This window comes from Strix uralensis, chromosome 17 (assembly GCF_047716275.1).
Source record: "Strix uralensis isolate ZFMK-TIS-50842 chromosome 17, bStrUra1, whole genome shotgun sequence".
NCBI lineage: Eukaryota > Metazoa > Chordata > Aves > Strigiformes > Strigidae > Strix > Strix uralensis.
The window spans coordinates 14,292,079-14,306,626 of NC_133988.1; the positions used below are offsets into that span (position 1 = coordinate 14,292,079).

At 37.5% G+C, this 14,548-nt stretch overlaps 1 protein-coding gene across 2 annotated transcripts in view; it reads left to right on the forward strand.

Annotated features, from left to right (window-relative positions):
* The window catches only part of SBNO1 (strawberry notch homolog 1), a 35,745-nt gene that overhangs the window by 16,699 nt on the left and 4,498 nt on the right, over positions 1-14,548 (forward strand). For both annotated transcript variants that reach the window (XM_074887609.1, XM_074887608.1), the window contains exons 10-31: positions 50-211; positions 763-898; positions 976-1,081; positions 2,347-2,500; positions 3,753-3,935; positions 4,149-4,246; positions 4,921-5,072; positions 5,653-5,850; positions 6,148-6,318; positions 6,408-6,577; positions 7,411-7,542; positions 8,774-8,909; positions 9,325-9,437; positions 9,537-9,608; positions 10,083-10,182; positions 10,716-10,790; positions 11,042-11,188; positions 11,267-11,361; positions 11,562-11,654; positions 12,098-12,235; positions 12,989-13,065; positions 13,854-14,047. In XM_074887609.1, the coding sequence (XP_074743710.1) occupies positions 50-211; positions 763-898; positions 976-1,081; positions 2,347-2,500; positions 3,753-3,935; positions 4,149-4,246; positions 4,921-5,072; positions 5,653-5,850; positions 6,148-6,318; positions 6,408-6,577; positions 7,411-7,542; positions 8,774-8,909; positions 9,325-9,437; positions 9,537-9,608; positions 10,083-10,182; positions 10,716-10,790; positions 11,042-11,188; positions 11,267-11,361; positions 11,562-11,654; positions 12,098-12,235; positions 12,989-13,065; positions 13,854-14,047 (2,902 nt within the window). The remainder of the gene's footprint in view (positions 1-49; positions 212-762; positions 899-975; positions 1,082-2,346; positions 2,501-3,752; positions 3,936-4,148; positions 4,247-4,920; positions 5,073-5,652; positions 5,851-6,147; positions 6,319-6,407; positions 6,578-7,410; positions 7,543-8,773; positions 8,910-9,324; positions 9,438-9,536; positions 9,609-10,082; positions 10,183-10,715; positions 10,791-11,041; positions 11,189-11,266; positions 11,362-11,561; positions 11,655-12,097; positions 12,236-12,988; positions 13,066-13,853; positions 14,048-14,548) is intronic.

Genomic DNA, 14,548 nt, shown 5'->3' on the forward strand with positions numbered 1-14,548 from the left:
GAAGGCATCTCTTGAATAAGTTCTGTAATTTCTTACCTTTTTATTGCAGTTCAAGTATGGGAAGATTTCTTCCAAACATAATGGAAGTGTGAAGAAAGGTGTCATCTTTGCTACCTATTCTTCTCTTATTGGTGAAAGTCAGTCTGGTGGTAAATACAAAACCAGATTAAAGCAGCTTCTTCACTGGTGTGGTGAAGACTTTGATGGAGTTGTATCCTTTATCTGGAGTTCAGTTGATTGTAAACAAATTGCTATTTAAGCTTACATCTTTTAAGACAATCTTGGATTTTTATTTGCTGGTATTTTTGGGTATTGTTCTTTATCCATGACAGTAATTGATTGTGTGCATGCTCTGACATTAGACTTGAAGTTTTACAGACTTCGTGCCAGATCTGTTGCCATCATATTGTTGCCACACAGCTCTGGTACAAGAGTGAAGCTGCTGCTTTTTCTGTAATGAGCAGATAAAATTAAAATACAGTGTTTAAGAACCTTAAGTCTATGTTGATATTTTCTCCAGTGAATTCTTAAAACATTTGAGTATCAACAGCATTTCGAAGAACTCAGGTGTTGGTAATTGTGCTTTTAAATACTTACTGGCTAAATATTTTTCCCTGAGTTTTTAGTGAAAAATGACTAGTGTCTCTTGAGTTTACAATTTGCTGCTGCCACCTATTGTAATTAGCAGACTCTCTAGTCTTCTGTTTTAGCTCCCCATTCTAAAAACAAGTGGGACAAAGTTCTTCCTTAATTATGGTTCAGATTGTATTTGATGAGTGTCATAAAGCTAAGAATCTGTGTCCTGTTGGTTCATCAAAACCAACAAAAACAGGTCTGGCTGTATTGGAACTTCAAAATAAACTTCCAAAAGCCAGGGTTGTTTATGCTAGTGCCACAGGTATGTACTGCTTGGTTTGCATTAAATGTCTCTGTATGTTTTTACTGGCACTGGTACAGTGTGTGTTCTTCTCCTAGGTGCATCTGAGCCAAGAAATATGGCATATATGAACCGTCTTGGAATATGGGGTGAAGGAACTCCGTTTAGGGAATTCAGTGATTTTATTCAGGCTGTTGAAAGAAGGTAATACTTTGAAGAGCTATAGCAAGAATGCATATGGTTGTGGTTGACTCTGCTTTCCAGTTCCTTTTGTCTTCACTCACTCATAGTCCTCTGCAAACTTGTCCTGTCAAGCTAAGAACTTTTTGATTCTAGCTTCTAAATCTAGCAGAAATGTGTAATTTATCTTCTGTCGTAAAAAATGGGACGTTTCCCTTGCTCACAGAAAGTTTTAAAGAGCTTTAGAAGCTTGCTGGGAAAATAGCCCTCTTAAAATGTGGGTGTTATGAAATGAAAACATTTTGCTACTCATCATGAAAACACACTGTATGTACTGAGTATGCTCAGTATAGTTGATGTCTCACTATATGCAGAAGCCTTCTAATGTTTATGCATTCAGCTTAGGCAGTTTAACAGGAAGAAGTCTTGTTCTTATGCTTTCTGCCATAAGAACCCACTTCAGAAAACTTATGTATGCTCTTGCAAGGTACTTTGGATTTCAGAACTTATTAAAAAAAAACCAAACAAATGTGAGAGGTCAGTAGAAGATGCAACTGCTACGTTCTTTGGTAGGTGAGCATCTTAATATATTATGTTTTGCCTACTTGAAAAGAATTTTGAACACTTGAGAACGCTACAGTAGGGCTTAGTATGCATCTTCTTGCATACCATCTACGTGATGCATGATTTCTGTAGACTGTGGAAGTGTAGTCTCCACTTCATTACTGAGTACGTATCAAATGAGCACTAATGAAATTACAGGTCCAAGCTTGTGAGTAGGTGAGCTCTGCAGTTGACTTCTCAAGGTATTGCTGAAGGTGTGTGGCTGTTGAAGAGAACTTAAGTTACCTACTAAATTATTTTCATACCGGCGTAAATCTGAATAGCTTACTACAGTTTGTATTCATTATTTTAAATCTGCAGTGGCATTTATAAAATTTCAGTGCAAGACTTTATGATATATTTGCACCAACTTCATTATCCAATTACAGTTTGTAAGGTACTGTCTCCCAGTGCATGGTAGGTCATTCGGGAAGAAGTAACTATTTGAGTGTTTATACTTCTTGGGATACACTTATCACTCGTGAGGCAGGGATATAGCTTTATGTGAAGGCTAAATTTCAAGACTCCTTGATTGGATGTGTTTAAAGAAACAGTGCTGATTTTGAAAACATATTCCTTCATATTTGTAAGCATGATATTTTCTTCTAAAGCGCTTGAGGGTTTTTTTTTAACAATTCATTGCTCTTGAAAATTCTAATATTGACTTAATTTGTCCTTTATTTTAGAGGTGTTGGTGCCATGGAAATAGTTGCTATGGATATGAAGCTGAGAGGAATGTACATAGCAAGACAGCTGAGTTTTTCAGGTGTAACTTTCAAAATTGATGAAGTTCTGCTTTCACAGGAATATGTTAAAATGTACAATAAATCTGTGAAACTGGTAAGAATGCCTTTTTAAATTTGCTTTCTGTATTGAATTCTGAGAGGTTGAAGTTACTCGGTTTAAACTTGAATGCTTCTGAAGTAGTGTGTTGAGAGATGGCAATGGCATTTTTTTGTTTCGTTCTAGTGGAAAGATTTCTCCATTTAAGTCTTGGCAAAAGCTGTTAATTCTTGTTCTGAGTCACAAAAATTGTGATTTTGGGTGCGTCTTTCAGTATGTTGGCAGATCCACTGCCTTCTAGCAGTATTGCAGAGACCTTGGTCACTGTTCCCTAAGATAAAGCTGTTCACCTGTTGGTGATATTTCTGTGTTCCAGTCCTCCCCCTTCAGGCAACTGAGCTGAGAACAAGCTGCAAAACATTAGACCTGCTGCATGCACTTCATCCCAACAGCATGGTGGAGTGGTGCTTGCAGTTAAACAGTGCAGGGTGATAGTTTTAATCATGTGGCAGATCAAACCTAAAGCCTCAGTGCTATGGTTCCCTTTAACTTTTTCATTTAATCACCCACTGGTTATCTTTTTCATGTTGTTCTTAATTGTTTTGTCTCTGTGCCTGTCTTTTTCTGAGTGCACCTTCTGCTTGTACGTTACCACTGCTGTATTAGATTAAAATTATTCCTTGGACATAGGTTAAAGTGACCAGGGTCTTTACCTGCTTAAGAGGTGCTTAAGCATGACTCTATTCATGTTCTATAGCTACAATAATTAAAATTTATCTTTGACGGATGTATAACATCAACTTCAAAACAGCACTTTCCTTTATGAATGTTGTTTAAAAGTATCACTAAAAGTATCACTAAAAGTGACACAAGTGTCCATTTAAGTGTCCAAAGCTTACTTTACTGAATCTGGAAACAATTGATATAACAAAATGTTGCAGAAATGAGGGCAGTGGGGTTTTTCTCTTTTTGGGGCTTTGCTTTATACTTAGTTATGGGCAGTGCTCTTTGCTTTCTTAACCTGAATGTATTAATGGAGAAACTAGATAATCAGAAAATACTGTGTATGTTTGCATTGGTAGCAAGGTAAATGTATCTGCTTTTCATTATGAGAGTAATTATCCTCTGAATTCCTTAAGCCATAGCTATTTTCTTTTTTGTGAGCTTTATTTGATGTATGATGAGTTTCCCTGACTTGGAGTCCCATAGTACTGTAACTTTAAACTTCTGTCATTATTTGGACATTAAACAAAGTACTTGTGTAGCCTTGAAATGTGACATGTAAAGCAATTAACGTTTTCTTCTTCAGTGGGTGAGTGCTAGAGAGAGGTTTCAACAAGCAGCTGATCTTATCGATGCAGAACAACGGATGAAAAAGTCTATGTGGGGTCAGTTTTGGTCAGCTCATCAGAGGTTTTTCAAGTACCTTTGCATAGCATCTAAAGTGAAGAGGGTGGTCCAGCTAGCTCGGGAAGAAATCAAGAATGGGAAAGTAAGTTGATCAAGACCTATTTCTAAATATCTGTTAAATGTAAAGCTATTAAATTTTACTTTTGTTTATAACGCAAATATCTTCAGATGTAGTAGTAGCATGCTTTTGTACTTTATGGTATTGAAGGTATTTAATGAGTAGAAATTCAGCCAACATAGAGACTTACAAGTCAGTCTTCTCAGTGACAATACCTTGTATTCATTTGTCCTTTAGTGTGTTGTTATTGGCCTGCAGTCAACAGGAGAAGCAAGAACATTAGAAGCTTTGGAGGAAGGTGGTGGCGAATTGAATGACTTTGTTTCTACAGCAAAGTAAGATTCCAGTTTGTTAGAACTGTCCTTTACAAAACTAATCCAGCTTAGTGTGTGTAGTAGTTTGTCCTTTCATGTGTAAAACATGCATCAGTGCACAGAAAGCTGGGTATCCTTTAGTACTGATGTTCTTTACTTAAGCAGCCTGTACATAAAATCTGACAGTATTGCTCAAGTGAACCATTGGTTAGTTCCTAGTTCTCCTGACACTCTGAGATTGTTCTCAGGTGTGAACAGCTTGTGCTGTTCTACTCAAACTGGGAGGAGGGGAAGACTTGCCAAGTGTACACTGCATTTATACCAAAGCAAGTGACAATCATGACTTCCCTCTTTTATCAGATGAGCCAGATCCAATCCTGAGACTACCTTGCTGAAGATCTTAATAAATTAGCTAATCTGTCATTTAAGCTCTGAGCAATAAGAAAATGGCAGTAGCAATATCGCTTGATACCAAAAACAAATTTAACAAGTTATAAGTAACAGTGCTGTAAAGTAAATCTCCTACTTTTAAGATGATAAATACAGTAATATGGGTGATAATTCCACAGAGTGCTTCTGTAATGGCATTCACAAGGAGTAATTCTTCAGAGAAGTCAAGCAAGCTGTTAAAATGTTACAGGTTTTTACTTTAAATAAATGCAAATTTGACTGAAGAACCCTTTTTTCTTACACAGAGGAGTATTCCAGTCTCTTATTGAAAAGCACTTTCCAGCTCCTGACAGGAAGAAGCTGTTTAGCTTGTTGGGAATTGACTTGACTGCTCAAAGTAATAACAATTCACCCAGAGACAGCCCTTGCAAGGAGAACAAAATAAAGAAAAGGAAAGGTAATGCTTAAGTTCTTACACTAATGCTGTAGTGAAAATGGCAATGTTAGAGCTGCCTAAAAGTGAACTCTGGAAAAAATACGGGAAGGTAAATACCAGCACAATCACTCATGAAAGAGCGTGTATTATAAGTCTCTAAGACTTTGTTAGAAATTTCCATTAATAGATTTTAAGCTGCTGAAGCAATATAACTTGTAAATTCTGGTTACTTCTTTGCTCAAAATTGTGTTGATCTAGTATGGGACCATATCCCAAAATGTCCTGCATGTGTCAGACCACTTCCTGATGCAGTCACGCAAATAATTGCTTGCTTTTTCTTGAGGTTTGGTAAAGAGAAGCCTAATACCACCCCCCTTCCCAAACTGATTGTTATTCTTACCAAAAGTAGGTGATCATAAAGAACTCGAGAGAGAAGTCTTACTTTAAAACTTAGATTCTTTTAAACGGTTCTATTTTTAAAAGTTGAATATTTTTCTAGTTTGTATGCAGTGGTGGTGGTGAAACAAACCTCAAAAGTAGACTACAAGCTCTAAACTTAACTTTTTTTTTTCTTCTGGGGTGATGGTGGTGATGAAATTAGGTGAAGAGATAAGCAGAGAAGCCAAAAAAGCTCGCAAAACCGGTGGCCTTGCAGGTAGCAGCTCTGATGAGAGTGAAAGTGAGTCTGATGCTTCTGACAATGAAGAAAGCGACAATGAGAGCTCCAGATTTTTGAGTTCTGGAGATGACGACGACTTCAACCCATTCAGAGATGAATCCAGTGAGGATGATGAAGATGGTAAGACAGTTTGTGTTCCATTAAGCAAGTGGCTGTACTTGCAGATAATAAGCATAAAGTCTTTCCGAACTATTTCAGTGAGCCAAAAATAAGAGTGTTTGATAAGCATGTAGTTTAATTCTAATGAGACTGGAATTAGTACTGGAATGCTGATTTGCATCTTCAAGTAGATTTTACACACTGGAGTTCAGACTTTTGTAAGTCAGCTTTTGTAATGAGAATATAATTTTTCAAAGGAAAGGGTGAGTTTTTAGTAAATGCTTGAAACTTTTTGAAAATAATTTTATTTAACTTTAGATCCCTGGTTAATTAGAAAAGAGCATAAAAAAAATAAAGACAAGAAAAAGAAGAAAAGCATAGACCCAGATTCTATTCAAAGTGCCTTACTAGCTTCTGGTCTCGGATCAAAACGACCGAGCTGTTTCACTTCCACTGTTGGTACCACCACTTCTAGTACCAACACGTCAGGTAAGAATAAGTTTCTTTGACGTTGATTCACCTTCTTAGCAGTTAGGCAGTGAAATTCTAAATCTTAGAGAGTTTCTCTTAAATTTCAGCAAACAGTAACACAAACAGCAGCTTTGTAACAAGTCAAGATGCGGTTGAAAGGGCGCAACAAATGAAAAAAGAACTGCTTGATAAACTGGAAAAGCTGGCTGAAGATCTTCCACCTAATACACTGGATGAGCTTATAGATGAACTGGGTGGTCCTGAAAATGTTGCAGAGGTAGGCTGGTGTTCACATTTAGAAAAAAAATGTCATGTTCTACTGCAGCCGTACATTGTCTGGCTGCAGTAAATTAGTGTTGTCATTCTTGAAGGTTGCATTGTTTTAGACAGTAGTCTCAGAGATAAGAGTATAGGTTACTTTGAATGCTTCTAAATTAAAGAGAAGCTTGAAGATTGTATTAGAATATAGAGAAGAGCTCTGAATGGGTAAATAGGTCGTTTCTGAGACCTGATAGTTTCTTGTTGGGTAAATCATACTAGTTTCTCTTCTGCTTTATAGTGGTATATTTCTCTAACTGTAGTCAATTTGAAGCTGATGTATATAAAACAGAAAGCAGCTTTAGCTTGTCATCTCAGGCAGTGAAGATTAAGAACCTGTATAATAAAACTGCATTAGTAAAAAGCCTGATGAATTATTATCTCTTATGTCTTTAGCAAGCTACCTGTCTCTATCAAGTAGATACATCCTTGTGATTTAAAAGACCCTGTTAAAATCAGTGACAATCTCAGCTGTCAGTTTAGTTTATTTTCTTAGTACTCTCAGTAAATCCCTTATGGACAGTAGTACAATACTACATCATTTCTACATAGATATGCTTTGTTACGCTTTTGATATCCTGAGTTACCTCTGAATAAGTGTTCCACATAGCAGATAATGGCATCAACCAAAAACCTGTCCAGGTTCTCTAATGTAGTTTTGCACTTGGAGCGAATTACCAAATCTATTTTAAGGTTGGTGTATGAATAAATGACATCATTGCTTGAAGTTTTTGGTCATGTAATAATTTTGGTATTGCCATAATGAGCTTGTATTCCCTTTTATTTTTAAAGATGACAGGCCGCAAAGGGAGAGTTGTTAGCAATGATGATGGCAGCATATCTTATGAGTCAAGATCTGAACTTGATGTGCCTGTTGAAATTCTGAACATCACGGAAAAGCAGAGGTTCATGGATGGAGATAAGGTAGTCCTTAAAGAGATACAATTTAGAAAAACTTGCCAGATGCCGTAGTAACTCTGATTGTTATTCAAGTTGTGGCTCTGCCATTATCCCACAGTGACTTTTTAGGTACTATAAGTACTAGTTAGAAAGCATTTTCTATTCACTGCTGTGTGCTTTGTTGTTCAAACCAGTATGTTCGGTAGTCCTGTCTAATAGGTGGCTGTGGCGTGCTTTAAAGGTCAGGCTGTAGTTTGGGTGGCCACGGAAGCCTGTGCTTAAGAGGTGTGTACATGTCTGTCAAACTGAAAGCTAGTATCTTTAAGTTGGTCTTGTAAAACAGCATATTTCTAAAAAAGTTAAACCCTCCACATCTTTGATTTCTTTATCTGGATTACTGTGTACCCCTGCTTCCAAGAGGATATAATGAAATTGAGAAAGGGGGGAGACCACTGATTGACTTGGTATGAAAAAACTTTCAATGAGGGGCTGAAGGGAAAAGGAGGAGGTTGTTTACCTTAACAAGGATTGAGAAGTAATCCTGGGAAGAGTTACAGCTGTTGTCCTTTACATTGTACTTTGAAAGAAAATACTGGCTGGAATAATGGTAGAATTGAAGCTGATAAAAGGAGGAAAAAAACCCAACTTTCCTATGGTTCGTTTGGGACATGCTACCACAAGAGGGCAAATCAAGTCAGTGTAGCTGTTGTGTGGAACGTCTATGGTCTGTTGTTACACTTGACGGTAAATACTCATGTTCTGTAAGCGACTTGCACACAGTCCAAACATTTATATTCTTTCAAGGCAAACGCGTTCAGATCCTAGAACGGCCATATCCTCTTCCTTATACAGTATTAGCAGCGGTTTTTTGTCTTCTCTGTGTTCCTTGCTATCAGAGCAAGTCTCCCCGTGTCCCTCCCCTTTTCTTTGTGAAGTGCAGGCCAACATCAGAGAAACCTGCCCTTTGGAATGGCGAGACTGCAACATACTGCCTTTCTTCGTTTGCACAGAAAGGTGGTGTTGAAAAGTAAAGCGAAAACCACTCCTTTCACTTAAAAGTCTTTAACATGCCTAACTGATAGAACCATACGTTTTCTCCCTTCCCCCTCTTCTTGCGATAGGAAGACTAAATAACAGTGAAACCATTCCAGACCCACGTTACTAGTAACTGTAAAATTAAGGGTTTTTTAGAAACTGAAAACTGAAGTTTGATCTTGGGTTTATTGCTAACTAACAACTCCTTTCTTAATAAAAGAACATTGCCATAATCTCGGAGGCTGCCAGCTCTGGTATATCATTGCAAGCAGACCGTAGAGCTAAGAATCAGAGACGGAGAGTTCACATGACTCTGGAGCTGCCGTGGAGCGCGGATAGAGCAATACAGCAGTTTGGTAAATAACTTTTTTTGTATCCTTCCTCTAGCAAACTCAGTAATACTAACTGAATTTACTGCTAATTAATGGAAAAGAACATTGACTAAGCAACCTCTGAAGGACCCTTCTAATCTCCTTTACCAATGAACAGAATCAGCTTTATGTGTAGTCATAGCTAATAGTCTTGAAAGTTTTGAAAGAAACCTAGCAAACAAACTTAAACTGCAGCTTAGGGTTTTTTCATGTATCAAGTGTCTACGGAAGTTGACACAACTCTAGAGTACTACCTTTCTAGTGGCTGTATTACAGCAGAAACTAATTTTCAGTAGGATTAAGTCCCAGCCTTTTTTCTGTACTCTTCACAATTCATAGTTCTAGAATATTCAGTGAAGTGGAATTTGTTTAACATATGTGCTTCTACTTAATTATCCAGGAAGAACTCATAGATCCAACCAAGTGACTGCTCCAGAGTACGTGTTCCTAATTTCTGAATTGGCAGGAGAGCAAAGATTTGCATCTATAGTTGCAAAAAGACTGGAGAGCTTGGTAAGATTGTTTCAAGAAGTCTGATCTTTCATTTGAGAAAATACAGCTTAGCTTTCTTTTGAGAAAATTTGATTTAATTACAAAGGTGTGTCTTAACAGGGAGCCCTCACCCATGGTGACAGACGGGCTACAGAAACTCGAGACCTCAGCAGATTCAATTTTGACAACAAGGTGACGGTTCTATTTCTGTTGGAAAGCTCATGCTGTGGTGCTTATTCTGCAAATGACCTGTGGAGGAAGGATTTTTTTCCATCTCCTGTGATGTGTTTTACTTTTAACTGTGTTACTTTCTGATAGGAGGCCTCTTTCTGAGATAACCAGTAAATGTTCTTAATTGTTTGCAAAGCCACGTGGAACACAAATACGTGTGTAAATTACTTTTCTGCAATTGAGTACAATAAGTAAACAGTATGTGTCCTTTCAGTCACAACTGAAAGATTAATTTGGCAATTCTAATTGGAAATTAAGACTGGGCTATTTATATAGTGTAGTTTATAACTGAAAAGCTAATAACCAGTTCCTTTTACTACTGCAGAGAAAAACGTTTTATTGTGAATTACAAATACTTGTTAAACCATGTGTGCTTGGGGCTGAGGCACAAACACTGGATCACATTGTTAGAGCAGTTCTCTTTTTCTTACACAGTATGGCAGAAACGCTTTAGAGATTGTTATGAAATCCATTGTGAACTTAGACTCCCCAATGGTCTCGCCTCCTCCTGATTTTCCTGGAGACTTCTTCAAAGGTAAGTATAACTCACTGGGTGTAACAGCTACCTTTTGTTCTCCAGTGTGCAGAAAAAGCAAATAATTTTAGAGCTAGAAAACATTGTTACTATTTAAACCAGTCAGCTGGCTCAGATGGGCTCTCACTGGATGTTATTCCTATGCACATTCATTCCTTGAATGTTGAAGTTCACGTATGAAACAAGATATGTGAACTCTCAATATAAGGCATGTTCTATATCTGTTTGGCCAAAGTATTACATACAGTTCCTTAACTTCATTTTCTCGTTATCTGTTGCAATATCTTGGTCTCCTGTGGGCTCATGTACAGTGGCATTATTAGTTTCCCCTGCCTGTGCTTCCTGGAAGGGCAGAAGGCTAAGTTCTGTCTGGCTTACTGATGCATTAGGTAGAAATTGCAAGTAATGCATTTGAGGGATGTTAGAAGTTTTGGAATTGAGTCCTGAAACAAGAATGCTAAACAAGCTGTTACTTCATTGGTTTATTTTTAGATGGCAAAGCAACTATGATTTAACTTCTTTCTTTTTCCTAGATGTTCGTCAGGGATTGATTGGCGTAGGCTTGATAAATGTAGAAGACAGATCTGGAATCCTAACGCTTGATAAAGGTATTTGTGTGTTTAGTGTATGTTTAGATTGTCACTAGGAATATCATATATCATGATAGTGGATTCCTAGCAACAGAACTGACGGTGTAACTATCTAAAAATGACTTTTTTGGAGAACTTCAGAATGGTTTCCTCACTTCTGAAAGAATGGATTTAAGTAGTCTTTTTTGAGACTTTTTGAATACTGCTTGAGAGCTTGTCATCAACCTTAATCTTTGACCTAATACATGCATTTCTTATTCTTTTTGAAGATTATAACAATATAGGAAAATTTCTGAATAGAATTCTTGGTATGGAAGTACATCAGCAGAATGCTCTATTCCAGTACTTCTCTGACACGTTAAATGCAGTTATTCAAAATGCTAAAAAGAATGGAAGATACGATATGGGCATCTTAGGTGAGTAAATCAGTTTCTCAGTACTCGTGTACTTAAGAACAGAGAAACAGAATAACTCCATCCTTCCCTTTTTTTAAGATTTGGGCTCTGGGGATGAGAAAGTAAGAAAGGCAGATGTTAAGAAGTTTTTAACTCCTGGATATTCTACCTCCGGACATGTAGAACTATACACAGTAAGTTAATTCTGTATCTTCTTTGTATGAACTAATAAAACTTGCTTGCCAATAAGTTTTTAAAATGTGGCAATTAGCTTAAGCATGTGCTGAGTGAGGGGAGGTTCCAGGCCTTTCACTGGGCCATATTTAGTGCTACAGTTCTGTAACTGGTTTAAAGTCTGTTCCCACTCAAATACCCCTGTGTGGTTCTCTTCCAGATCAGTGTAGAGAGAGGAATGTCTTGGGACGAAGCAACTAAGATCTGGGCAGAACAGACGGGTCCAGATGATGGATTTTATTTATCACTACAGGTAAGATTCTTTTGTCTCTTGGATTATGCTCGGAGAAGTTTTTTGGGGGCTAACCAAATACACCGTCTCCTCTGAAAAATTTACTGTTCAGTTTTGCAAAATGCTTTCAATCTTACATTAAAATTCATGTTGTTTGTTTCCAACGCTAAGTATGAAGCACTCCTTTTTAGCTGCTCAGGATATTTTCTGATAGGAGTGTGAGCCCAAATTAATAGCTCTTATTTAAAGCTGCACCAAGAAACCAGATGCTGTTACTGTAAGGAAGAGTTGAGGTTAATGTGGATCAGTGGTACTGTCTTGTGAAGGTGTCCTTATTACTGGGTGTCTTACTGTACACACACATGCACTATTACTCTGTAAAGAACATGGTATGGAATCACCGAAGGTAGATACTGTCAGCATGTTTAAACTTACAAAGTTTTTGGTTTGCCTGTCTTTTCCAGATAAGAAATAACAAGAAAACTGCTATTCTAGTAAAAGAAGTGAATCCTAAAAAGAAGCTTTTTTTAGTATACAGACCAAATACTGGGAAACAACTCAAACTAGAAACATGTGCAGACCTGAAAAAGAAATATAAGAAGGTAACCATTAAAATTATGCTAGTTTTAAACTAGCATAAAAATTAAAACACATTTCTCTTCAAATTTTTCTACATTTAAGGACTTTCTTTTTCTGGTATTTGTGTATAATTCCAGCAGTCAAAAACTAGGTGTATTTTTCCAGAGCAGAGCTTATATTTGGGTCTTTCTAACTGGGTCTGTAGGATTTCTGTATTTCTATATCTAAAGCTTTCTGAATATAAATAATCTGTGGTGTGGTAACATAAAATGAGGTTTTTTTAGGGTCTAGCAAGGAAAAATCTTGCCTCTGTGTAAGGTGTACAAACCTGCTTTTAAACAAGCAGCTGTGTATGGTGTGTTCTAGCAGTGATCCTGAAGCTTCAGCTGTTGGCTGATGACATTTTAAATACTGTAGTGGATTATTTTGTTGAGAGACTGGTAAGATACCTAACAGTTCTCTTAAACAATTCTATGGTGTTGAATTTTTAAAAACTCAAAGAAACTCTGAGATCAGGTTCATTATCAGAAAGCTCTGAGATTCTGCTATTCTCATTACTGAGGCTGTGCTTTGTTCAAGCGTTCTGCTCATCCTTCGAGATGGCATTTCTATTGAATAACCTCAAATTATAATAATGGAGGATAACGTACCTCTCTTCACCATTCTAATGTTGGTGCTCCCTCTTTTCTAATAGTAATGACCAAATAGCTTTTGTTCTATGCAAGTCTGGATGTGTTTTACTTTGTCATTATTCTCACTTTGAATGACTTTTCCAGGTACCTTCTGAAGATGCTCTGCCACACTGGTTAGAGCAGTACAATTCTTCTGCGGATACCTGCACCCATGCTTATTGGTTAGTATTTGTATGCCCATAGATCCTTTAACATGAACTGTTTACCTAAACTGGTTTATCGCTATTTCTGTTTTGCTCTTCATGTGAAATCTTGTGTTTCTTGCTTAAGAAAAATTGTCACGTGACCAGTCAAATGACCTAACCTTTGAGTGGAAACACGAAGCTTTGCACTTGCCCTTAAAGTCCTAATATATTAGATGAATGCTAATGTATAAATTGCACTCCAGTAGAAGTATAATGACCTAGGAGTAGCTTGAGCTTTAAGCGTCTTAATCCTGATCTATTATTGTGGTTGGATAGTTCAGATGTTATTGGGAGGGGGGTGGGAATATTTATACTTCATGTAGAGATGAGATAGATGTCACAAACAGCTGTTCTTGTGCTACCTCCTCTGTGTCTGACTCAGCAGCTGATGTCTTAATTCCTGAGGAACAGCATAACTGCTAGAAGTTTCAGATTAATATTGGAGCTGCTGAAATACACTGATCAGATACCAGTGTAATATGTAGCAGATTTGGGTTCTTGGGTGACCTAAATGAGTGGTATCATTTGGCTTAAAGTTCTGTCTGTACGTTTTGAAGATGCTGTCCTAAATAGGCCAACACTTCTCAAAGCTCTACCACTAGAGGCCTGCTGTGGATAAAGTATCCTTCCCTTATTTACTGTGTACTTGCAGTCCTCACTCAACTCTTGATACATGTTAAATAACTTCAAGTCTCTCTTTTAATTGAATGGGCTAAGTTCTGTTTGCAGAATTCCTTTGAAAGCTTCTTTTCTCTCTATTGTAGGAGAGGCAATTGTAAGAAGGCAGGCTTGGGATTAGTTTGTGAAGTAGGACTCCGCTGTCGAACTTACTACGTCTTGTGTGGTTCAGTATTGAGCGTCTGGACAAAAGTAGAAGGCGTTCTAGCCTCTGTGAGTGGTACAAATGTGAAAATGCAAATAGTGCGTCTAAGAACAGAAGATGGGCAGAGGATCGTAGGTAAGTGGCTTGTCTGCCTCTTTATTTCCATCTTTAAGTAGAAGGTAGTTCTGACTTTCAGGTCAGACCGTGTTGAGCCTCGTGTAGGAGACTTCTTTATAAAGATGCTTATAAAAGAAAAGGCTTGTCATTGTGTGTTGGGGAGGGGCAGAAGTACAGCTGTTGAAATCTGCATTGGCAGTACAAACGCTGTTTTGAGTCAGGTTAAAGGAGGAAGACGTTTTTTTCAGCCAGGCTTTGGAATGCTTATTCTCTCAGTTCTTTCGATTTACAAGGAACAAAAAATGTCATATTTGGCCTGTTCCAGCCAAGCTACCTTTGAAACCATAAGGGCTCAGCTTTTTTCCCCCACTTCTGGCAAAGAATAGTAAGCACTGGAAATAGTTGTTTTCATGGTTTTTAGGCTACTGAAAGTCAAGTGTAATCAATAGTAGATTGACTTCAAGATGATGATGTTATTTCTTGTTGCTAAACTACTTAGGGAAGCCCTCATAGCGGGTA